This window comes from Melanerpes formicivorus, unplaced genomic scaffold, assembly GCF_026170545.1.
Source record: "Melanerpes formicivorus ecotype bairdi unplaced genomic scaffold, bMelFor1.0.p_v2 SCAF_36, whole genome shotgun sequence".
Taxonomy (NCBI): Eukaryota; Metazoa; Chordata; class Aves; order Piciformes; family Picidae; genus Melanerpes; species Melanerpes formicivorus.
The window spans coordinates 6,579,639-6,606,406 of record NW_027142388.1 but is presented as its reverse complement, the minus strand read 5'-3'; the positions used below and the strand labels follow the sequence as shown (position 1 = coordinate 6,606,406).

At 40.6% G+C, this 26,768-nt stretch overlaps 1 protein-coding gene across 2 annotated transcripts in view; it reads left to right on the top strand.

Moving 5' to 3' along the window:
* The window catches only part of GLT1D1 (glycosyltransferase 1 domain containing 1), a 65,889-nt gene extending 39,335 nt beyond the window's left edge, over nt 1–26,554 (top strand). For both annotated transcript variants that reach the window (XM_068157427.1, XM_068157428.1), the window contains exons 9-12: nt 5,512–5,555; nt 7,017–7,137; nt 14,985–15,083; nt 25,111–26,554. In XM_068157427.1, coding sequence (XP_068013528.1) covers nt 5,512–5,555; nt 7,017–7,137; nt 14,985–15,083; nt 25,111–25,257 — 411 coding nt within the window. In that variant the 3' untranslated portion in view covers nt 25,258–26,554. The remainder of the gene's footprint in view (nt 1–5,511; nt 5,556–7,016; nt 7,138–14,984; nt 15,084–25,110) is intronic.
* The last annotated feature ends 214 nt before the right edge of the window (nt 26,555–26,768 follow it).

Genomic DNA, 26,768 nt, shown 5'->3' with positions numbered 1-26,768 from the left:
GATCTGTCTAAATTCACCTGCAGAAACTCAAAACTTTTCTAAAGGAAACCATTCATGAACATGCAAATGGTCTTATGATTTCTGCCAAGTAGAGGGCTGAAAAAGTGCAAAACTACAGAATGCCTGGTTATGTTCAGAACCATGAGAGAAATACTCTCAAACCTCAGTCTGACCAGTATTCAACCTCAACATTTGCTGGGGCCAGATCCTTAGCAGGATAAACTGGTGAGGGAGAGGGGAAAAGAAGCCTTCGAGCCACTGACATGCTGCTCCTAATTCTATGCAAATTGTGGTTCAACCCACAGCCCTGCACAGGGACCTGGTGGAGCTGCAGGGAGACTGTTCTGCTTCTGCTTCCAGTACCATTGCCTATGTCAAGGGAACCTTCTTTATGCTAAAGCAACAGCACTAATTGCAGGACTTTTGAGAAAGAAATCAGTGGTACTATACATGTACCTACAGCAGCAGAAGACTTGAAAAGGCAGCCTGTAGCCTTAAAAAACATAAAGCTATGAGTAGGCAGCTGTGTCACATGAAACACACTCTTGCTGATGCTAAAAGGGTACTAAAAGCTTCATTTTTTTCATCTGGGTAATGTGTTTGTGTCCCTCTATAAATCTTACCTCAGATTCATCTTCACATGAGCCTGCAAACCTGCAGGCAGTCTGCTTTATAAGAAAATAAATAGAATCTGAATGGGCAAATAAGATCTATTTTTCTATTGCCTTATTCAGTTTTGTTCTCAGTAAATTTTAGGACATAGGATTTTGTTTTTAAAAGCTGGGTTTACACTTTTATTTTATCTGCCTTTCGGTTTTTTCCTCACCCCACCCCCCACTTTAATACACAAAATGATCTGGAAGTGAACTGGTGTGGAAGTGTGAGGAATTGTCACATTTGGCTTTTGCAAGGGGAAGCTGGGTGCCTGGCGTTGCTGGGGACCGCGGAGTTCGAGCCTTGAGCTGATTGACTGGTTATAGTCTGTGTTGTGTAGGATGTGTATTGGGAGAGAAATGAAGGGGGAGTGTTGGGGGTGTGGTGTGGGTGTGAGGCATCGAGGCCTCCGAGACTGGCCGGGAGCGACAGGTCACGAGTGCAATCACTATCCCAGCCCTGATGACCGCAGCCAACAGCAGGAGGGACTGGGCGGGTGGGAGCGTGCTTGCGAGATGTAAAGGGATTCGTGGAGATGTTGATGAATATGTATGTTTGACGTCTCTATAAGCTCAACTCGTGTTGTTACGGCGCGCTTCTAGCCAATCTGCTGTGCATCCAGTGCTCTTTGCCTTCATTTTATAATAAACTGTTTGTATTTAAAATTTAGCAGTGAGCTCATTTCTCACAGAAGGCAAATCTAGAGCAGGTGTAATGCATCTGTGCTTTACAATAAAAAGATGCACTTTCTGCCTCCAGTGAGGATTTGCAACGTTTTAGTTGCCTTTGTAAATGTGCTTCACTTCTCCATAAGCTAACATCTTTCCAGTTAGCTGCCAGAAGTAACCCTGTGGCAGTGCATAGGTGGGATCAAGGGCTTGAAACTCCTTTAAAAACATTTAAAAACTATATTTCTCCCACAGTACTAAAATATTGCTAAGGGATGAAAATAAATCTCTGCTCTATTGGTGTTTAGCTGTACTTTTCTTATTCATGTTACTTATAAACCCACAAATCTTAAGATAATCAGTGCCATTATCTGTGAAGCAAGTAATGTTTATTGTGAATATTAAAACCCCACACTTTAAGAGTCTATTAATTAAGAATATAAAGAACAAAGACCCACACAGTGTTTCCTGCTTTCCTTCCATGAGATTATAGCCTTTACTCTGTGTTTGCCACATATCATTGTCTCAAAATAGTGCAACCTATAGAATGTTGCAGGATTCAGTCCTGGATAGTGTAACACTTTTTAGCATTTACCTCCTCTTCCAGGGTTCTTTTTGTTCTTTTCTATAATGAAATTTGAAACAATAGGTAATTTTCAGCAACTTCATATCCCAAGAATAGAAGCTAATGAAACTTGAGAAAAGTTAAGCCCACAAAACTGGAGTTCAGCTGTTCGTTATCCTCTTGAAGCCCACTTTGTACTCTGCCTAATTCTTACTCCATCTCGTAGACAGTACAGAATATTGTGTCTGTAATGACACAGCTTTCCACTGACAGCTATTTTTTCTCTGTCCAACTTCTTTCCATGCCTATTGAGACTGTTTTAGTTGAGTTAATGCCTCCAAACATAATTAGGAAAATCAGATAGGAAAGAGAGGTGCAATTTCAAATTCTTTAGTGTGCTGAGCAGTATGGAACTGCCAGCTACATCCTGAATAAGTGTCCTATCTTAAAAGATAAGACTGCTGCAACCATTAAGCTGACAACTCTTCTCACCCCCTTTGCTTATTCTTCAAGCAAAACTCCCTGAAAATGAAACTCTAGTTAGAAATGGTAAAATGAACTGTTCCAATATTTCTTAACTGGGTTATAGATTTTTCCATTAGACCTGGGGATTTGTTAATTTAGATCCCAGTTGCCAAATTGTTTCAGCTAAATTAAAACTGTATTTTTTTTTAACAAGTTGTTAATTGGCCCAAACTGCAGCACAAGAGCTAGGAGACGTTGAATTTCCTCAAGCATTTAGTATACAGAAAAGATGATGTAGAAGGGCTTAATTCACCAGGACCTTACATTCCTGGTACATTTGCTGCAGGCAGATTGTGTTGTATTGCAGACAGCAGTTGTGTTTTCAGTTGTAGGGGAAGCTTGGTCTTGCTGAGCCTATTCAACAATCGATCAGATAAAAAATTGTGATGTGGGGTCACCTGCTGCTGTGAATAAAGCTGGTGCCTTTCACAGGGGTGCTGTCAAAACCTCCCAAACCTGAGCAGTTGAGCAAATTCTTCCTATCCTTACAGAATACAGTGGCAGACGCAGCTTTTCACTCTTTAGCACTCTGGGTGATATTCTGCCAGAACTTTAACTATACTAAGACTTGTTCTTCCCTACAAAGTCTAGAGTAATTCTAGCATAATGATGAAGATGTTTCTGGACCATTTCTCCTGTCTGAATTAATTTTTCTATGACAGCAATTTAATATAGTGCATTTATAGAAGATTTTGATCGTGGTAGGCTCCGTGCTTAATAGGCACCTTCATCTTTGTGCAGTGTTTGATCTGTGACTTTCTGCACTGTCAAACATCTCTCAGATGTTTCTTCACCTGTCAGCAGAGTAGAACTTCCTCAATAGCGTATCTGGTCCTCTTAGGTGTGGTTTCTTGTTATGTGCCCACTCCCCTTTCCATGTATCATCTGTTCTGATAGAAGCTGTTCAGAAAATGCAAGCTGCTTTCTTCTGATCTCTGCTAAACTGACAAAATTTGCAGCTCTCTGAAGCTCTTCCTCTGGATGGATGAGTTAAAAAAAAAAAAAAGGTATCTGATGATGACATTTGCCTGCTATGTTAATAGATGACAAAATAAAATGTGGCAACAAACACTCTACCTGGAGAATAGCTGGATTGTCCAGACATTTTGGGTGAAAGTAGCTTTCCTTTCAGTAGCTTTTTCTGAGACTGTGCTAAGTTGCTAGGCACTCTGCCATAGTCAATTGGCTTTGGAAGCATTCACATCTTTTAAGTGCATTTCCAACTTACTGAACAGCTTATGTTGTATCTAATTTCTGTTAAATTGAGCCTGTGGTTAGATAACTGTGCCCCCTCAAGTTCCTAAATATAGCTCAGGGGGATCACTTATCTAAGTCATTGCTACACCCATCCTGAAAGTAGTATTTTAACTGACTTCTCATATTCATACCAGGCTTCTTGGAATATCTACCAATAGAAGAATACAGCTTAAAGGAGTGTTCTGTTTATGAGGCAGATGGCAATTTCTTGGCTTCCACAGAATTAGATGGGACAGAAATTAATATCTTACAAATGTTATGAGTCACAGGCTGTAGGTTTTTCTAATCGTTCTAAAGGTAGAAAAGTAGAAGACCATATCCCACTGCTCATTAAATCACTTGCAAGTACTCCATTGATTTTAATGGAAACAGAGTATAGTTCCTCATGAGAGGAACTCAGCATCAAGATAATACTTGGTGGGGAGGGGGTGATGAAAAGATATTTTTATACAAATAGCAATTGTGAAGTTCAGTATGAAGCGTGCAAGGAACCTCTGGCAGGATATACTGTTTTAGTGTGGGGATCTCTATCATACTCTGTTTCCAGGATCAGGTAGTGCTTCAGAAAAGAATATTTGATTCCCTCCCCCCACCCTGTTACCAAAACCACCGTCTTGAGCAGTTATGCAAACCTTTTCCGTCTTGCATTCAGCCAGAATTCATTCCTTAGTGCAAGGTTTTTCTAGAATCTTAACTTATGAAGCCCTGTTTTGTTGGACTAATTAATCTTGTGTTCAAAGTACACACTCAAAATAAAAGTCTGACTTTTTTCCATACAAGTTTTCTAAAATGCTTTGTGAGTGTTCCCTATCTCATAATGTGAAAAAAAAAAACAACAAACCCCAAGCCAAAATATTAACAAGCATGAAAAAAAATCAGCCCTGTTGTTCCCAGTATTTACAACTGCTGCAAGCTGTGCAAGCTATCATTAATTAAACTAATATAGTCAGTCAACTTTAATTAACAAACATTCTAGTTCTCTTCTTCGTGTCTAGTTAAGGATTTCCAACTTCTGTTTATTTCTTTTAATCATGTTAAATGGAAACAGCAAACATATTTAAACTTTTTTACATACAACTACTAGAATTATTGCCCAGCCTGGACAACTTTTTAGTAACTCTAGCATGCTTGCATGGGAGATTGTATTTTAGAATGGTGTGTTTATTAGTTTTCAATCAAATGTTTTTGTCAGTGCATAACATCTACCTGACTACCCCAGTTTGCATGCAGATTGCTTCCTGTGTTAACTAAAGCCTGAAGAGTTTCTTTCCTTCCTCACATTGTTCATTCCATGCATCAAGAGACAGACAATTTCTTGGCACATTAGTGCATTGTTCCTCTCTTAGACAGTAAGCTGTCAAACTGGTCATCTGAATCATGTTAGCCTTCACAGTCATCTGAAAACATTCATTCATGTTAAACAGATCTAGCTCTAATTAGAACCTGCAGCCAGAGGCATGTCAGGGGAGAGGAAATGGAACCTTCCCTTCTGACAGTAGACCAAAGCTACACTGCATTAGGAGTCACTTGCAGATTTAGAGTGGATTCATCAATTCACACTCTGGTCATCTTTGCACTCACCCTCTGGGTTCCTAGCTGGGTATTCTAAGTGTCAGTCACTCACAAGAGCTCATCTGAAGAGCCGAATGTAACCACCAAGACCTATGGCATGATTTTAAAGCCCAGCACATTCATGCATTTAATTAGTTTAGTTAAAAATGTGCTAAGATTCTTATCTTTTTTTGTTTGTTTGTTTGTTTTTGGTTTTTGTTCTGAGTATTTCAAACATAGGTTGTAGTGCTAAAGCTAGTGCCATGTACCTGTGTCTGTATTCACTTCCAGGTTGATCCACTTTTTACATGTGAAGTTAAAGAAAAAGTTAAAAGGTAAGAAGTTAATGTTAAGCCTACTATCTGCTCCAGATGAAAGCAGTTAGCTGACTGGCTTTTAAAACTGTGTGTGTAAATGCTTTTGTGTGTACAAATGAACATGCATGCAGAGCTCTCTGTACAACTAACAAACGTGTTCTGATTATTTGGCATGTAACATTTTTAGAGTAAGTATTCTACACATTTTACACTTTAGAATAACCAGTAGATCTCCTTCATGTTTTGTGCTTGATCACACCTCTCTTAGTGTGATTTATGTTTATTGTTCTTTTGGGTCTTTTTATTTCTTTCTTTTATACTGACTTCAGCAAGATCTTGCCTGCTTGGTGGTGGTGGGGTAATGAGCAGATGGACTAAGTAACCCTGTATAACTTTTCTATCTCTAGTTTATATACTTCTTGACTGAAGGATATATGTGTCAGAGAAATGAGATCTTGGGGGTGTGTCTGCAGAACCAAAAACTCTGACATGAACATAACAGCCACCTTATCTCTGATAATAAAATGTGCATATGAGTTTTGTATGTCCATTTTTGGAGCACAAAAGCATACTGTCTGTTTTTATCAGTTTATTTATGGGAAGCATGACTCCTGTATTCATGTATTTATAGTCCAGTTGATATAATTAGTTATGTCTGTGGAGGCTGGCTGTTATTACCCAATCAGAAAACCAATGTTAACCAAGTCTAGTTGACAGGGAGCTGCTCTTAATGTCAAATGTACTTGTGTTTCTATGTGGTTTAGTGATCTTATGTTGAGGTTAAAGAGGCAGGAACAGGATCATCAAGTGGAGGAGATGCTGGCTTTTCAAAAATGATCACCAGTCTTAAAGGTCTCATTCACTTAATCTTTGACTGAACACCTAATTACCCTATTTTTTCATCCTTGATTCAATTGACCTTGACTAATCTGAGGAAGATGAAAGCAGTAGAAATGTAACTATTCAGAACAGAAAAGTACTTTAAAGGGGGAATCAAAGACATGTTGCAAAACCACAGTCCACCTGAAAAGTCAGTGTCTCCTGCAGCTGACCATTCTGATGATGGTGCTCCATTGCCCTAACTATTTAAACTGTGTTTTATCTAAATCTCTGCATCCATCCTCTCTATATTACATAAATTCTGTAAGGGAAATTTGTACCACTATCCACTGAACTTGTCTCCTTCAGTTATAAGAATGATTGTGGTTAACAAAGCATGGTGTGAAGTGATCAGCTGTGAAACTCCAGGGCAGACAAAGGAATGGCAGATAGCAATGTGTTCTGTACTGAATTTATAACTGCATTTATAGGTAGAAAGCTAACCAAAACATAGGAAGGTGGCTTGCCCATGGGCAAGCGATTGTTAACATCAGAACCATGCCTGAATTGCTCTGACCACCTTCCATCATTGCTGTAAATGTAGAGAGAATTGTTAGAGCACTTTTTTAGGTCTCCTATCGGTGTGCATTTTATTTCTAGAGCCCCAGGAGTACATTTATTACAGGAGATGCCACAGGATGATCTTCATGCTGCTGTGAGAAGGTGCTTTGCTGTGGTGAACAGCTCCATTTCAGAAGGCATGTCTGCTGCAATTCTGGAGGTAATTGCATCTTAGTGGTAAGGTTTTACTGTGAGGTTACAGAGAATCTGAAATCGCCTTTTATCATTGGAAATGTGTGTCAACATATGCTCCAAAGCTAGTGAAGACAAAACTAAAATATTTCTTCTTGCAAGTGTTCTTCCTTTGAACTGGCAGTTTTTTACACTTTGTCCATGTATTTTTTTCCAAGGACAGAATGTAATTTTATCAATCCTTTTAATTTACCAACACAGACCTGAGATCTAAAAATCATTCTGATTTACTGGGCTTGTCACTACTCTTGACTCAACATCTCCTTCCTCATAATGTTGCTAGAATAGGCTTTCATTTATTTTTACATCCTTTCAAAAAGCAATCTAAGATCTGTATTTGGTTATTTACTTCTGAAATGATTAATGAATGAGTGCTATGCTAGGTTAATATTTTTTTTTTTGCCATCAGTATTGCAAATTAATAACCAGGTTTATTTCATACCTGTCAAAGTAGGGCACTGCTTAGTATCAAGTGTTTTCTAGATATAAAAGGAAATGTACTTAATGTGGAAGTCCTTTGGGCAAACTCCTTCTGTTTTTTTTGTTGGGTGGGAATTATTTTGTTTGGTTGAGGGTTTTTTGTGGCTGCTGAATGTTGGTTCCTGGTGATCTCAGAAGACCACAGAAACAATTACATAATTTGTATTAATGAATCTCCTATGAATAATCACAGGGTGCATTTCCCACATGCTTTTCTTCCACACATTTGAAAGTCCTGATAAGTAAGAACTGAGTGAGCACTGTAAGAATGATGGAAGTTAGGTGATCCTAAGATTGCAGGTGGGTATTTCCTTTCTGAAATGCCAGTGCTCAGAGGTGGATGCAGATGCTGCTTCACAGCACCAATACACTTAGCTGTGTGTCAGGCTAGACAGATTCTGTATGTTTGGTTGTCAAGCTAAAATGGGGTGTAGCGCACAGTACACAGCCACAACTAAGTCAGTTACTCAGAGAAGTAAAAGTTGAGTATCTGTCACCTCCTCTGCACCTTCCCTTCAGGACTACTCACATAACAGTCAACCAGAAATCATTCTGGTTTACTGCCTGAGAGTGTGAGTTAGAGGGGAGGGGGATCAGGGACAGGAAAAGTGGGGGAAGAAAGCAAAGAGACAGCTTCTGCAACAGAAGTGCAGATGTGCTTGGCCTAATGCAAATGGTGATGCAAACTCAGGATTGATGGAACAATTTGTACAGTTTTCCTCAAAATGTTCCCATCACACTGGAGCAGTTAAAAGGTACTTTCCTTAGCTTTTATCAGGAGAGGAAGCAACCTTGTAAGTTCAGTGTCTTAACAGATATGGGGTAGCTTAAAGCCAGTTAACTTCAGAGATAATGCTGAGCCTGCTTCAGGAGTTACTGATTTTTGCTCTCATCTTTTGAAGGTCCACTTCTGACAAGTTTTGAATATAACCATAAGACAAAATCAACAAGGAAAGTTTTTATTTAAGCTCTTTTCTATGTGGCTGAACTATTCAATTGTCCTGTCAGGGCTCTTAAATAGTCAAAGACCACGTCTAGTGGGAAGGTATTCCTTGAAGTTCCAAGTACACAGTTATGCTGAGTAATTTATTCCCAATTCACACCCAGACCTGTCAAAAAAATAAAATAAAATATATAAATTACCACACAAACAGAATAGTAAATACTTCCTGTTACATTTCTCTACTTCTCTACAAACTACAAGACCATTCTAGCAAAGGAGCATTCTATGCAGGATGTTTATATAGGCTTGCAATATTAGCTTCTGCCATTTTGATGGTTGTTTTTTGACATCAGAAAAAACCAGTATATATATTAAGATGAAGAAGTATTCATTCTATTTTGTTCCTGCTGAATTTCTTTATATATCCTGCCTTGGCAGGGGGGTTGGACTCAATGATCTCTTGAGGTGCCTTCCAACCTCTAATATACTGTGATATATTTATATGTATTTTTATACCTATATAGTAGTTAGTGTTACTTATTTAGCTGACATGCAGCTGTGCATATCATGACCCTTGGCCAGTTTTATAATTGATATATTTAATCCTATTGAAGGCATTACCTTTACTATAAACAAAGCTAATCAACATCAAATATACCTTCAAGTCTTCATCTGAGTTTAACAGACAGCTAAATATGCTAAAATAAATTGCCAATTGACCATAGTGGAAAAATTAAATTAGTTCTTCTAAGTGCAAAACTTGACCCACAGCAGACTGTCAGCTATTTTCTTGTACATCAGAACTTTGTCATAAAAAGAAGATAAAAAGATCCTGCTCTCCTTTCTTCTGTTATTACATTGATGGAATAATGTCAAACCTAATAGTTAGGGTTGGTTTTTCATGCATAATCACTTTCTTCTTTATGAATATTAAAGGCACTTTCAGATATTCTTAAATAGAGTATTTCCTCCTGGAAGAAGTGTGACCATAGGTGACCCACTTCTTTCCCCAAGCCCCAGTCCTATATTGCTTTGTTTTTGAAGAGTGGGGGAAGCATAGCTTAACCTTTAAACTGGTAACTCATAAGCTGGAATTTATCATGGAAGTCATGGAGCAGGGATAAAAAGAGGTGGCATGCTTTCAGAAGCCTCAGCATGCCAGTACAGGTACATATTGGTTGATAGCAAATGAGTTACCAATTACAGGTACAAAATGAAATCCTGCATTATAAGTAGTTCAATAGATGTGGCACAGGTGTTGTGTGAGAACAGCTCTGGTCCCAGTTGAGTCAAGATTTTCTACAAGTGGAAATAGATCTTTTGTTTTCTCTTGAGAAACTGTCAGGAGCTTGACCTTTTTTAGTACCTCAGACTGATTTGTATTCTTCTGCTTAAGTTATATGGGGTTTAGTACAGTATGTCTGTCTACTACTCAGCTGTATAGTGGACATGCTTATAAAGTATCCTATGTAAAAGTTTCTCTCTCAGAGTCTAACAAAGTTGAGTGTCTGCTTGAGGTGGCCAGCAATAGAAAGGGCCATCTGTTAAAATCTTCTTAAATTAATAATGCAGAAGACTATGTATAAAAATCCTTTGGTCCTAGGCTGGAGATAACATCTTGCTTGAATATGGAAATGCAACTTTCATTCTCTTGAAGCTTCAAAATTCGAGAAGCCCATGAATCTATAAACAGTGCTTTAGTATGAGATAAATATCTATAATAGATAGATGAGATAAATATATAATCATATCTGTTTCACCCTGCCTGAAGGTACATTGTCATCTAGTACAGATAGCTCAGAGATTTTGCTATAATGGAGCTATTTTCTGTTTGGCATTCAAAGAAAAGAAAACAAGTATTACAGCAAGTGTTTAAAATCCATTCCCTCCTCAGAAAGCTCAGGAGTTCTACATGTTCCTGGGCATGTGAGAGTGGAAAAGTCACTACTGCTGGAGTTTTATGCATTCTCTATATAGTTGGTAAGAAAATGTTGGGTTTTTTTCTGCAGCACCATTTCACCTGAGTACTTTTTCTGTGCTCTCAAGAGTATGCCAGCTGTTACGAAAATAATTAGATTGTTATGTTTTTACCAGAAAACAAAACAAACCCAAGCCAATTAAAAGGAAAAAAAAAAGATTGTAGAAAAGAAAGATGGCCAGACTCTGTTCTGCTGTAAGTCAAAATCCAGTCTGAGACAACATCTGAAGTACAGTCCTGATAGTATGGAGTATAAGCCAGAGCAAGCTATAAAAATAAAATGAAATACAAATTAAAAAGTAGTTAAGGGTTGTTGTAAAGCAGTACAATTGAAACCAGGACAACAAAATGGTGCCCAGGCTAGGAGGAAGACAATTGGGGACAATCCAGAAGACAAAATAGTAAATAAACCCTGTATTTACTCTGTAAGCCATATACTGCTGGTTAGAAATGCTTATTGTGTAACATGCCTCCCAAGCTGAAATTTACACACTGCATCCTCCTGAAATAGCATTAAGATACATTTGCAGTCAGAATAATGTAGCAAAACAGATGGCCAATGGACTAAAATGGGATTTTATGCTATTATTTGTGGAACCTAGGTCAGTAAATTATACATATTTTCAACAATGCAAATTATTCTTTTTCCTGCTTAAAAATAGACTGAGGATCTAAATTAAATTCTAAGCCACTTCATGCAGTAATTATTTACAGCCCAATCCATTTGTTTAAGGCTAGCTGCTATAAAGGCAGCCCCTTATCTTATGTATTTGGCCATCTGTTCAGCCTTTCTGTAGCTGTAGTTCATTGGTACCTATGTGCTTTGGGGCCTCAAAATTGTCTTATGTAGCACTTAGTGCCCTCCAACTCTGAGAGAGAACAAATGTCTTCCCCTCTAGAGTTCAAAAATCATGGAAAATTAAATATCAACTTAGTGATCCATTTCAATGAATCATCAACTGTGTAGCATCCAGAAACAGCAGTGAAGGAACATCTCTTGAGAGAGTTTTTTGTGAATGTGTGCTGCAGTCCAGCAGTACTGTGCCAGCCTGTGCAGCCACACCACTAGGTAGAGTCCAATACAGAACTTCCCCAGGCCAGTCCCACATATAATCTGACCATCACTGCCAATGTACCTGGCAGCACCATGCCCACTGTTCACTGACTTACTCAAATGCAAACTCCTCTCTGTCTTACAGCTGGGGATAGTGGCACTTCCAGCCATCAGGCCTTGGGGGTGGTGTGATGTGTTTTTTGTGTTTTCTCCTTTCATTATTTATTTCTGCTATTTTTCCCCCCCCCCCCCAATGGTGTGTCCCTTGAATGGACAATTGCTTGTTTGGAAAATAGCCAGACCTGAAGTACTCTTACAGTTTTGTTTCCTAAAAGGAGATACAGAGAGGTGAGGTGAGCGCCTTAGGTAGGTGACAATGAACACTAACACACTTCACTGCCACTATCGAGCTCTTGATTTTCAGTTCAGAAGTTCAAGTAAAATATCTTCATTCCCTGCTCATTGAACATGCTTGAATGAGGTCAACAGCCAGCAGACTGAACACAAGGGCAGTTAAGGTTGTCACTAGGAAGGGCTGAAAAAGAGCTGAATCAGAAATTCTGCCTCTCCTGGAGATGCTTCTGTGGGAACCCTACGTTAGGTCTATAGTTAGAGCAAAAAGCAACTTCCTTAACCTGCAGATTCCGAACTCCTTTCGTGGGTGAACCTTGAAGTTCTGTGAACTTTGCTGTGCTGATAAGTAGGTAAAGTCAGTATACATTTTGGCAAATCTACCTTTGGAAAGCAAATTTGTTTTAACAGTGAACAAGTAACAAAATAGAATCATAGAATCAGTCAGGGTTGGAAGGCACCACAAAGATCATCTAGTTCCAACCCCCTTGCCACGGGCAAGGACACCTCACACTAGATCAGGCTAGCCAGAGCCTCATCCAGCCTGGTCTTAAACCCCTCCAGGGATGGGGCCTCAACCACCTTCCTGGACAACCCATTCCAGGGCTTCACCACTCTCACAGTAAAGAACTTCTTCCTCATGTCCAGTCTGAATCTCCCCACCTCCAGCTTCATTCCATTCCCCCTAGTCCTAATTTTTCTTAAGTTAGTTAAAAGATACATTCAGAAATCTGTAATTTTTATATTTCTCATTTGTATATTCTGGTTTATGTTCACTTTATTTATCTAGTTATCTGAATTAACCTCCAACTGATCCAGTAGGTTCTGATACAAACTATAGAACAGGTTATGTATGACATTAAAGGTTATTATTTTTAGAGCTAATTGCTGGGAAACAGAAGCTCATGCCAGAAGCACTGTAGAATTTGCATGTCCAAAGTAAATTTATCTGCAGTGGTGATTTTAAAAGTGTTTTTCCTGGATACTTTAAGCTATTAAGACGTGTTGCTAAGTCACAGCAGTGTCCCTCACTGTTCAAAACATAATTGGGTCTGTACATTACCAGCCAGGGTATTTTTGTCTGCACTTTTGTCCAGACTACCAAACCCCATGCTTTTCTCCGTGGAGTTTTGTTTTCTTGCTACGTAGGCTGAAGCAAAATTGCTCCCCATCCAGCAGTGTAATGACAGTAATTAAAAATGCATTCACTCTGAAGTGACAGGGAATCTGTATGAGATAGATTGAAGATTTGGGGGAGTGAATTTCTTTCTGGTCTGACACTGTGATAATTGTACAACATGAGTTTTTCTGATTTCACAGTCAGCGCACCTCAAGACTTCTGAATTCATCAATAGTAATTGAAGTTTCAGATCAGGATATGCATCAGTAGCAGAGCTGAGTGCCTGAGGTTTGCACACTAGTTATTTAAAAAATCTAAGCTGTACTTTTTAAAGTTGCCAGGCCTTGGGTCTCTTGGAAATGATTTACTAGCTTTGAACAGATGATGTGCTGGGTCTCTGATCCTGCAGGCAGTCTGGAATGCTACAGTGCTGAGACCCCACACATCCTTTCCTTTTTTTGTGCCTATATACATACATGCACACACACACATACAAATGAAGAGCTAAATAGAATAGAATAGAATAGAATAAACCAGGTTGGAAGAGACCTTCAAGATCATCACGTCCAACCTATCACCCAACACCACCTAATCAACTAACCCATGCAACCAAGCACCCTGTCAAGTCTCCTCCTGAACACCTCCAGTGATGGCGACTCCACCACCTCCCCGGGCAGTCCATTCCAATGGGCAATCACTCTCTCTCTGTAAAACTTCCTCCTGACCTCCAGCCTGAACTTCCCCTGGCGCAACCTGAGACTGTGTCCTCTTGTTCTGGTGCTGGCTGCCTGGGAGAAGAGACCAACCTCTGCCTGTTTACAACCCCCCTTCAGGTAGTTGTAGAGAGCAATAAGGTCACCCCTGAGTCTCCTCCTCTCCAGGCTAAGCAGCCCCAGTTCCCTCAGCCTCTCCTCATAGGGCTTGTGTTCCAAGCCCCTCACTAACTTTGTTGCCCTTCTCTGGACTCGTTCCAGCAAGTCAACATCCTTCCTAAACTGAGGGGCCCAGAACTGGACACAGTACTTGAGGTGTGGCCTAACCAGTGCAGTTTAGGTAGAATCAAATCCTCCTCCTTGGTCTCTCAGAGGGCTCCCACACCAATAACTTTGTACAGACAGTATTTTCTGAAAGCATAATGTGTTCTGAAAGCATAACCTTTTCTCTCCTCGGTATAATTCAGTCAGAAGCTGCATCACTACATACATACCTGTAATCCCTGAATGCCCAAAGTCTATGACAAGCTATAGTAACAGATGCTGTGAAAATAAAAACTCCTTACAGAGTCCTATATGACCCACAGGAATCAGAATTGCTGAGGAGAAAGAGTCAAGTGGTCTCTGTGGTCACCTTCACTGTCATTGGGCTGCCTATATCTCTCCAGTTCTACATGTTATGGAAAATCTGTGGAAAAAGTGTTTTAATGGAACAAAAGAGCAGGCACTTTGTTGGGGAGAACTGCCTTTCTGTGCTGTGAACTAATCTTCGCATCTATGCATAATAATGGCAGGAGCTACACTGACAGACTTTGATCTGAACTTCAATTTCATTCTCTTCAAGCCTGCCATATATCAGGAGCTTCCAATAGGAAGCAAACTGCATACTTTGAGCTGAAAAAGAACAAAGGATGAAGCAGCTATCCATTGACCTTCTGGATTGATTGCTTCTGGTAGTATGTTCAAAGTTACAAGACTAACAAAACACCCTACAGAGTATTTCAGAGAAGTTCCATATCACCTCAGACATGGCATTTTTCAGCTAAAAATAAATAATGGAGAGATGGGGAAAAAAGTTTGTTTTGTCATTTCTGCTTTTCATTGTTGTCATTAACACCTCAGAATCTCCAAATCCTAATAAACTGTTGTTTCTCTCTCTTTTCTGTGTTCCTCTAGGCCATGGATTTAGGTATTCCAGTGCTGGCAAGGAATATTCCTGGAAATGTAGCAATTATAAAACATAAGGAAACAGGACTGCTATTTTCAAATCCTCAGGTAAGAGAACAAAAATCCTTAGACCTTTCTCCTCCAAAGGTTAACTTCGTTTTCCATTACATGCCTATGACTATCTGGAAACTTTGCTTTCCATCTCAGCAATTTTTTGTTCTCAGATGCTCCTAAAACCCTGGGTGTTAGATTGCCTTTGCTGAAGCCCTGCTGTTCTCACGTTCGCTTTGCAGTTCACTCAACTTTTACTAGGTGTCAGCCTTGCTGAATGTTTGCCCAGCCTGCGCCGGCCATCCTGGTGGGGCTGGCTTCTCATCAGCCTGTTGCACCTCAGTTTTCAAGGTTCCATGACCGAGCCCGCCGAGAGATGCTGCTCATATGCCGAATTTCCCTTCGAGTACTAACTGAAATGCAAACTCTCATTAAACAAGCTGTAGCTAACCCCAGCCTGAAGTTTTAGATAATGCATTATCTATAATTTCTAGCAATTAAATGTTAATATAAAGCATTATTAGGTCCGAGATAACACTCATTCAGAAAATAATTAATGACTAAAATTAAGTAAAATGTCAGAATGGAGTTTCTATGAAGATAAGATTGGGGAGAGAGGGAGCACTACCCTATTAAAATAATGAACATTTTCATTTCAGTTTATTTTCCTGGCTTATGGCTTTCTGTTACATATTCATGTGTGTTGTGGAAGGCAGATATAAGATCCACATTCCCTCAGTGTTTTTTATCCAACTCAAGATTTCTTTTAGAAAAATCTTACTAGGTAATTTGATAATTTTGCAAATAATAATACAAAATTATTCTCTGAGCCTTCTCCAACAGACCCGTGCCCTTTTTGTGTTCGCTTTTCACATCTAAAGGCATCCCCTATTTGAAGTCACCCTAGCTCTTCACTAGTGCTGAGTGACTAAGGAACTAAGGCCACAATAGCTGCTCTTCTCATTTTGAGCTAACATTTCTTCGAAGAGAGGTACCTGGCTAGCAGAATTAGTTTACAAATGCAAAAATAAATCAGATACCCAATGATCAATCTAATGCTTTTTGGGTGGTGAGGACCATAGCAAAACATTTATGAGATGGAGGTGTGCGCACACTTGCACGTAATGGCATCCTGGCCCACATTAGGAATAGTGTGGCCAGCAGGAGCAGGGAAGTCATTGTACTCTGCATTGGTTAGGCCACACCTTGAGCACTGTGTCCAGTTCTGGGCCCCTCAGTTTAGGAAGGACATCGAGACACTTGAACGTATCCAGAGAAGGGCAACGAGGCTGGGGAGAGGCCTTGAGCACAAGCCCCATGAGGAGAGGCTGAGGGGGCTGGGGTTGCTTAGCCTGGAGAAGAGGAGGCTTGGGGTGACCTCATTGTTCTCTACAACTACCTCAAAGGTGGTTGTAGCCAGGAAGGGGTTGGTCTCTTCCCTTTAGCAACCAGCACCAGAACAAGAGGACACAGTCTCAAGCTGCACCAGGGGAAGTTTAGACTCGAGGTGAGGAGAAAGTTCTTCACTGGGAGAGTCATTTGTCATTGGAATGTGCTGGCAAGGAGATGGTGGAGTCACCATCCCTGGAGGTGTTCACGAGGGGATTGGACATGGCACTTGGTGCCATGGTCTAGTCATGAGGTCTGTGGTGACAGTTTGGACTCGATCTTTGAGGTCTCTTCCAACCTTGGTGATACTGTGATACTGTCATATAAGCCAGCAGTTTAAGGGAAGCATGTTGTAGAAAACAGGGTAGCAGGGTAGCTTATTTGTTATTGAAGCAACACTAATAATGAAAACAGGCACAAAAATAGTTATTGTTTGTGGAAGTTGTGTAGCTTTTTCTTACAAACCTTTCGCTTACTCCCCATGAGCTGCCATGAACCTCTGCCTCTAAATTGTGTTACATGGAATTTCCCACATGATTTGTCATCTCCTTTGCATTATGCTGTCCTTACCTGTCTCTGTATGACAAAGAGAGACTTTAGAGAGGTTCAAAATGTCCCCCTGCAATTGGGCTCCCAGCTGCCCCCAAGAGCAGAGCCATCCCTGGCTGCACCATTGTAGATGTGTCCAGAGAAGGGCAACAAAGATGGTGAACAACTCTTATGTGGAGCAGCTGAGGGAACTGGGATTGTAGTCTAGAGAAGAGAAGGCTAAGGGGGGAGACCTCATTGCTCTCTACAATTCCCTGAAAGGCAGTTGGAATGAGGTGGGTGTTGGTCTCTTTTCCCAAGTATCAGGTGATAGAATGAGAGGAAATAACCTGAAATTGTGCCAAGGGAGGTTTAGGTTGGATACTGGAAGAGTGGTCAGGCATTGGAACAGGCTGTGCAGGGAAGTGGTGGAGTCACCATCTGTGGAGATGTTCAAGAAATGTGTGGACATGGCGCTTTGGGACATGGTTTAATGGCCATCGTGGTGTTAGGTTGGACTCGATGATTTTAGAAGTCTTTTCCAATCAAAAAAAAAATCCATGATTCTATTCTATGATTCTATGAAAATGTGTCCTATTTATTGACTTTGTGTGGTGTGTGATTAATGCATCCTATTAACTCGTGCTTCAGGAAGGTAAATTCGCTCCGTTAGCTCAGGAGGCCTTTTTTTTGACAGAAAAATTCTGGCAGCTCATGGTTTGATTTTGGTTATTTTTGGTTTGGGAGGGATTGTTTGTTGTTATTTTGGGGTTTGGTTGTTTTGTGTTTTGACTATTTACTGTTTCTAGTTGTTTCTACAAAAGCACATTTTCTTTGCTAACTTCTGCAATTAATTTTATTGTAGGATATTCTTGTATTCTTGTATTCTTATTATAGGATATTCTTGTAATATCCTTTGGAAACAGGGTACTTCCAGGCTAATGGAGGCTATTTGTACAATTACTTGACCATGAAGCCCCTGCAAAAAGCCCACTGACTTCCATATGCTGCTTCAGAACCTCAGGGATGCATGATCATGTTGAACACACAGTCTGATGGCTCCTGATATTAATTTTGATACATGCTGTTGTTTCCCTCAACATGCTTGTGATGTTTGACTTGGCATTCAAATCCATTATTCGTGCCAGACTAAATTAGCTTCATTGTATGTCCTTGTAAGAAACCTCTTGTGTTATCTCCAAGCATCCTACATTCCAAGTGTTTATTTGGAATTCCAGATTAAAAATATGCTATATATTTTCTCACTTAGAGAAAAGTGCAGTTTTAAGCACAAAAGTAGTTCCAGTGACATCATTGACTCTGTACAAATGGCTAAGGACTTCCTTTTATATCAGAGTGAGAGTCACAGGCTGTAAATATGTCTGGAATGCTGTAATCTTCATTTATATAACCGCCTTCTCTCTGAGCTCCTTTCTCTGCAATGTGCCAAAGATCAGAAACTTCCCTATTCTGCTGCTTGTAGAACCCTTTTTTTGCTGTTCTTCTGTCTCAAAAGCCCACAGAATCTTTTTTAAGTGAAGATAGCAACTTGCATTACCATACTAGCTCTCATACTCATGGATAGTATTTGCACTGACTTGGCTAATGGTTGTGCAATGGTTGCGTCTGAGAAGAGGAGGCTCAGGGGTGACCTCATTGCCCTCTACAACTACCTGAGGGGTGGTTGTGGCTGGGAAGGGGTTGGTCTCTTCTCCCAGGCAACCAGCACCAGAACAAGGGGACACAGTCTCAAGCTGCGCCAGGGGAGGTTTAGACTCGAGGTGAGGAGGAAGTTCTTCACTGAGCGAGTCATTCGTCATTGGAACGGGTTGCCCAGGGAGGTGGTGGAGTCATCGACCCTGGAGGCGTTCAAGAGGAGATTGGACGTGGCACTTGGTGCCATGGTCTAGTCATGGGGTCTGTGTTGATAGGTTGGACTCAATGATCCTCAACGTCCTTTCCAACCTAAGTTATACTGTGATACTGTGATACCTCCAGGGATGAGGCCTCAACCCCCTTCCTGGACAACCCATTCCAGGGCTTCACCACTCTCACGGTGAAGAACTTCTTCCTCATGTCCAGTCATTGGTGTCAGATAATGTGTAAATTATCAAAGTTTACAAAAGGGTCAGGAATATATTTGTTTACAGGATAATACTCTAATCCCACTGCAGAGTGGCTGGAGAAACTTTGTTCTTGCAGAGATGAGCTCAGAATGCCAGTCATTATCACTCATGGTTTTAAAGACACCCTTTACTATTGCTCCTTATCTCCCCAATCCCTAGCAAACACAGTCTTAAACTCACTGTACACTATCACAAGTTGTTATGTTAGATCAAAGAAAAACAATTAAATTAGAACACTTCAGAGTTTCAAGGCATGCCTCACTTTGTTGGAAGAAGGAACACTCTTCTGATGGCACTTTGCTGCCTGAGAAGATTCAGCCTGGCAATAGGGATTGGAAAAGAGAGGTTCTGTTAAGAGGTTTTCAGGGCTTTGTTACTCTGATCACTTTGACATCCTAAGTACCTGGTAAACTCTGTTCTGCTGCAACCTGAATTACATCAGGTTAGTTAGGGAAAATGCTTTTAAGCATACAGAGAGATTAGTAGAGCAGACAGGTGCTTGGGAAACTCTGTGTCTGCTTTGAAGAATCTGGCCTACCAAAGATGAGAAACTGTCACAGAAATTTTCCTTGCTAGGTTTTGTGTATCCTATCTGATTGTGATGATGCAGACTTTAGCCTGGAGAAGAGGAGACTCAGGGGTGACCTTATTACTCTCTACAACTACCTGAAGGGAGGTTGTAGACAGGCAGAGGTTGGTCTCTTCTCCCAGGCAGCCAGCACCAGAACAAGAGGACACAGTCTCAGGCTGCACCAGGGGAGGTTTAGATTGGATGTTAGGAACAAGTTCTATACAGAGAGAGTGATTGCCCATTGGAATGTGCTGCCTGGGGAGGTGGTGGAGTCACCATCATTGGAGGTGTTCAGGAGGAGACTTGATGGGGTGCTTGGTGCCATGGTTTAGTTGTTTGGGTGGGTTGGATTGGTTGATGGGTTGGACGCGATGATCTTGAAGGTCTCTTCCAACCTGGTTTATTCTATGTTTATTCTATTCTATGACTGTAGCGGTGCGCAAGAGTAGATGGCAGTGCTTATTTTCAGGTTGTTACTGAGCTGTGGAGGGGAAGCTTGACAATGCAGTTAGCTTTAGATATGAGCAATTGTGTCTGGTCTTTTTAAAGCCAAATTAGAAGGATATAATTTGATCGTTACACAGTGAGAATTGTTTTAAATTGTCAATGCTCTTAATTTGCCTTTTTTATTCTTGCTGAAAGTGAGCCTTGTGGCTTACAGGAAAGCAGGTAGTCATAACTGTAATTATCATTAACCATTTGCATTTAGGCTGAGGCTTGATGACTGGGCATTAGTGCAAGCCCTGCCAGTTACTGAAGACAATACTCAGAGGGAAACAGTTGATATAAAAGTGAAAGCTATGAAATGGCTTTTTGTCCTTGATACTACACCATCCGAGCACCTTACTTTTAAATCATAGTTTGATCCTGCCACTGTTTGAATTTGCAAGTTTATGGAATATTTGACACTGAGCTAATGGGTCCTGAAATACAAAAAAAATAAGTAAGAGGTAAGAATAGGACAATAAATAATACAACACTGTGCTAAAAGGGAAGACACAAAGAGGTATCCCAAGATTCAAAATTATATCTTCAGTATCTGTAAAAGCTCACAGAAGGGGCTAAATAAACAGGAGGAGATAAATAAACTTCAAAGCCTGTAAGAGGGGCCAAGTTTGAGGGAGAGTGGGACCTGGAAAGACCACTGTGAGCAGACACAACTTTTGAAGCAGTAAGAGGGAAAGGCAGCTCAGCTGAGCGCGGGCAGTAATACATTGAAGGCACGTCGGTCTCTGCCAAACGTGGGTCAGTGCCATTTCTACCAGGGCTTCTAGCCAGAAAATAGCTGAAGTTTTTCGACCTTTGAACCTTTGCACTGAATAGACTAATTTGCCATTTTGGGCAGTGCCAGCAATTGCTGTTTATACTCCACTGGCCCGTTGCCCTGTGAAGTACACAAATGTGCCAGCTAGCTTCTGAGCTGCACCTACCTCTAGGTAGATCTGTTGCTGTTCTGAATTTACAGCTGGTGTTTGCCTTCCCTGGGGTGATTCTCTGTTGTTTAAGACCCATGTTCTTCTATCTGCTGAAGCTGCTATGAAATGGTTTAATTGCAGACTTACTTTCATTATATAAATAATATATTAACCATGCATCTTCTTTTCATTGTGTGAGCTGTGGCACCAGTACAGTTCTGGTGGTAGTTGAAGGAATATTCATTCTTTTTTCTCAGCACTCTCATTTTCTGCCTTTATCTCCCACATACCTGTATTTATGGGTCTCTAAAAAAAAGGGTACAGAGTTTCTTTTAGGTACTAATTAGAGAAGCTGACATTTTCTTTGAAGATGATTGGTCCATTTGCTGTTGAAAAATGTCTGTGTTTGAAGTGAAGTACTACCCATAAAAGGGATGCATGTAATGTCAGTTCTGCATGTACATAAAATTAGCTTCTCCCCTGTTTTTTTTATGACTTGTGGCTAACCACTGAAGTTCAACTTTTACCCTGTGTATTTCTGTGATGCAGAATCATAGAATGGTTTGGGTCAGGAGGGACCTCCAGAGGTCACCTAGTCCAACTGCCCTGCAGTGGGCAAGGACATCCTCCATTAGATCAGGTTGCCCACAGCCCTGTTGAGCCTATCTCCAAGGGTGGGGCCTCAGCTACCTGCCTGTGCAACCTATTCCAGTGTTCCACTACCCTCATGGTAAAGCACATGTTCCTAACATCCAATCTGAATCTACTCTTTTCTAATGTCAAACTGTTGCCCGTCATCCTGGAGTAATTACACTCATTTCTGTATCTGAACAAAAGGCTCACTAGAAATACGGATGTCCCCCAAGCAGTTAATTAGCATGCATGTCACCTCCTTCATTTTGGCTGCTGAAGTACATACCCTTATGTCTGACAAATGGAAAGTAAGTTGTGAATTTTTCCTCTCTTTTGCCCCAAGTAAAGCTTTCCTCACATCTACAACAAAATGCCAGAGTGCATAAATACTTGTACAAATATCACTGGCAGAAATACTTACAGCATAACAGCTGATAAAGAGACATTGTACTGAGGACTTTGTATGCCATAAGCTTCTAGACAAGAGAAATTAAATCCTTGATTTTCAGAAAGAGCTCTGAGCTTTGAATGTCTGTGTTCTGCGAGTGTAAGCCCATAGTTCAGACTTAGCATGGAACTACAACTGAAGTGCAAGTTAACAACAGGGAGACACCTGAAAAATGAAGTTATTGCTATCTAAAGCTGAGTATCCAAAACTGAAAACAAGCTAAGCTTGTTTTTCAACATAGGAAGGACATGGACCTGATGGGGAGGATCCGGAGGAGGGCCATGAAAATTATCAGGGCGTTGGAGCACCTGCTGAAAGGACAGGCTGAGGGAGCTGGGGGTGTTCAGCCTGAAGAAGAGGAGGCTCTGGGGAGACCTGATAGCAGCCTTTCAGTACCTGACAGGGGCCTACAGTAAGGATGGAGAGAGACTGTTTACAAAGGCCCGTGGTGACAGGACAAGGGGCAATGTACTTCAAACTAGACAAGGGCAGACTTAGATTGGATATCAGGAAGAAGTTCTTCACTATGAGGGTGGTGGAACACTGGAACAGGTTGCCCAGGGAGTTAGTTGAGGCCCCTTCACTGGAGATATTCCAGGTGAGGCTTGACAATGCCCTGGGCAGCCTGATCTAGTTGGGGATGTCCCTTCTGACTGTGGGGAGGTCAGACTGGATGATCTTTGGAGGTCTCTTCCAGCCTGGACCATTCTATGATTCTAGCTGCTCAAAGGGTATGAGGCAGAAGTCATAGTGAATCTTCCCACTGGCTTCCAGGCAGATCACAAGTGACTTGTGAGTGGTCACATTTGATTAGTAGAAGAAGTAGGGGTAAAGCTGAGAAGTCTTTATTCTTTACCTCCTGGTATTTTTCCATTTGCTTTTTCTCCTGCAGTTTCTCAACTTTTATGCTTTGGAGTCAGTTTGGCATTTTCCTGAAATTATCCCCAGCATTAAGTATTGTAACTGTGAATAAGGATCTCATTTCTTCTATCATTTACATGTTTCCAAGTTTTTGTCCTCTCTAGCCACATTTTAAAAGAATGCTAATAGGACTACCTGTCAAAAAATTGTTACATTGCTGCTTCTGTTCTTGGGTAATTTACATAAATTATTTTAAAACATTGCTTTAAATAAAATCCTCCACAGGAGCATAAAATTAAAGTTGGAGTGTAGTTCAGTGTGAACAGTATTTATTACTGTGATTATACAGGCAATTGGATGAAGCCAACATAAGTCATGTACGACTTTGCCACCTTCCCTGTTCTGTATTGTTGGCAGAGATGGAGGAAGGCAAAGAACGTGTCAGTAAAGCTGGACTCTCTGTCTGTGTCTGCAGTGTCTGGGAGATGCAGCCTCAGGATACTCTCTAGAGACCAGACTCACCTGTCTTCTTTAGGGACAGTCTCAAAGCAGTCAGAAAATGGCCTCTTCAGCCCATATGGGTCCCAAGTAAGAAGCTGAAAACACCAGTGAAATAGCCAAATGCAAGGTGGCTGTGGATGGAAAGCAGGCTGGGTATGAAGCACGTGGCCCTCATGGCTATTCCAGAGGCTGCTCTTTCAGCATTGTGTGTGCAGAGCACAGATCACAAGCAGTATTGCTTTTATGTAAAATAAGAAGTTATTGTTATTATGCATATACGAAAATCATCTTATTCTATTACCTGGTTGCAAACCTTTCAAAGAGAACTGATGTGCTTCACTGACTATTTGAATTTCATGCCAGTGATGCATATATTGATAGTTTGTCTTGTCAGTGAGAGTCAGAGCAGTGATTATAACATGTTCAATGTGATTTCACATATCCGTGTTTCCCAGGGGTCAGGTTATAGTTATGTATTATGCATAGCTATTGCTTGCTCGCGTTACAACAGCAACATTGATTCTGTGGGAACCAAAGGTTTTATATCTGTGTATGTCTTTATATGTGCTGTGTACTTAGGTTTTCAAGCATGCCTTGAAAATACAGCTAGTTAACCTAGTGTGGATAGGAACTCTGGGCCTGTTTGTGCTGGTTCCTTCCTTAGCTGACAGACTGTGTAAGTAATACATCTCCTTCTCCTATCCTTTTTGTCCCCTACATCCCTGTGCACAGATCTTTGCTACCAGTTGTGCACCAATGCATTATCTCAATTTTCCAGTGGCACAGGAGCTGCCTGCTTTTCTCAGCTGAACAGAGAGACACTGTTTTGCAAAGTTCTGAGCATAGATGTAATCAAGCTGAAGTATTGGAAGTTGTCTATGAAATTAGACCAGCTCCTCAGAATAGATTAGTTCAGACATCAAATCTCCTTTCCTGTGTTTGAAGTTCAAAGTTTTTCATCTCTAGAACTCTAGTGGCAGAGGAGCAGGCAAAGGGATGGGTGTAGTCTGTGATGTCTATTTTGCCAGGTGAAGTTAAGGGCAGTTCATACATGGCTGTTTTGCAAAGCTTGTTGAGCTAACACTGCTGTATCCATAACTAGATGCAACTACTCTGGAAGAGCCTGTTGGGGCATGCCTTGCTCTTATCTATATACTGTGACTATATTTATGGAGTGAGTTTTTGGGCCTTACCTGAAAATTAACTAAAGTAACAATGAGATATTAATTTAGCTGAGCCAAGACCAAATGATGCCAGTTGTCCTCCATGCAGAAGAATTACTCTCCTCCAGGTGACTGACTTAATTTATAACCACCAGCCTGATTTTCTAACACTTGGGTAGGCAAACAATTTTTTGTCTCATTAAATTTCTTGCTCATATTTGTCTTGACTCCCTTGGGATTGTTTGTAATATTAAATGTTGTAGGTGGTGGGCTGCTGAAAATAATGTATCAAGTGATTATTTATTGACCATTATTTATAAATTAATAATAGCCTTGAAAATTTATTGCCTCCGAGTTCGAGAGCTTTCCCAAAAGCAAGGTAGAGATAGAAGCTATTTCAGTACCATTAGCACATCAAGGATCTTTTTCTTTTCTTTATCTTTTTTCAGGAGTTTGTTCTGCTGTCCAAGAGTTTGATGAACGACCCCATTATGGAACAAGAAATTGTAACAAGGGCCAAAGACTACGTGAAGAAGCATCATTCATGGGAAAGTGAAAGAAAAGTCTATCAGAATCTTGTCCTAAGACTGCAGTGAATTGCAGGACCAGAGCTGATACCCAGTAGAACTTTAATGATGGATATGTAATTAGATTTGGGGTTCTCTTGGTTTCTTTCACGAAGAGATAGTAAGACATGCATTATTCTATTCCAACATACCAGCATCACAGGCGTTGCCTGCTACTTCAAACTTTCAAGTTTATCTAATTCAGCACACTGTCTCTAGTGTACCAATTCATCACAGACCAGTATCATTTTGTAAGATCACACATGAGAAAAACATTCCATGAGCAGACACCAAATTTTTGTTGTTCTGAGGCCTCACAGGGAAGATGATTTCTTGCATACAGTGGATCATTCCACCACATAAAGGTTACAGAAAGTCTGCCCATCATGTTGCATCTTAACCAAACTGGAGTAGCAGTTTTCTTTCCAATCACACCAATCTGAATATATGCAGGTACATGTGACATGCACATATATGTTCACAAACTCAAGATTGGTTATGTAAACAGAGCATAACAGTATGAAGATGGAAGTTGTCTTAAGACTGAAAGTTCAGTCTATTGACTACCCAATGATTAGGAGGCCAGAAAAGTGTTAGTGCTTGGGGAAAGTGAGGAGTATAGGGCACATCTTGTGCTGTTCTTGAAGTACTTGAATTGCTTTCAGATGAGCTGATAAGGCCAAACAGTCCTGTGCCTGCCTTTCCTCTTGGGTCTTGTGGCTAGAGCAGGAAGGTTGACACAGCACCCAACAGCCACATACAGCTTCAGATTCCATGCCTGCCCAGTGCTGCCTGCAGCAGCAAGATATGCTTGCAGGCAGAGATGCTTTCTTATGTGAACTACCTTTTAGTCAGTTTCTTTGATACCTCTATGATTTACTTTATTAAATTGAGAGCTGTAAAAAGGAATGAAGGGGGGAAAGGTGTTTCCAATTTTCTGGTTGTGGCTTTCAGGATATATTGTAATATGCTGCAGCAGACTGGTCTAATGTGAAGCTTATCTGTGCTTGAAAACCATGCTAATCACCCCTACCAGCCCAGTAATTATGGACAGATCTTTGAATCCATAACTGGCTATCAAAGGACTTAGAAACATAAAGTAGTATTAAATATGGCAGTATTTTTAGCTACTTGTTATTTAAGCACCTCTGTTTCCTTTGTATAGGCTTGAGCCTGCCCCAATTGAGAACCAGGGAGATGTTTGCTATTGTTTGAATGGTTGTAGTGTCAGTCTTTTCTTTGTAATAATGAAATTCACAGTGTATTTTAAGCTCTCCTCCTTATTTTTGAGGTTTTGCAACTGTTGAGACAATAAACAAGAAAGCAATTTGGATGTTGTATCTTGGCTTCTCCAAATTTCCCCCTCTTTTATTGTAATGAGCTTCTGCTCAGCATTGCCTTCAATAACACAATCCTCAAGGGCAAAACTGGCCTGATTTGAAATCCAAGAATTGTTACCCTCCCTTCTGAGCGCGTTTTTTCCCTAAACATTTCTGGCATGTTCTTTGATGGGATGTAAGCACACCGGTGCTAGGGCTGAC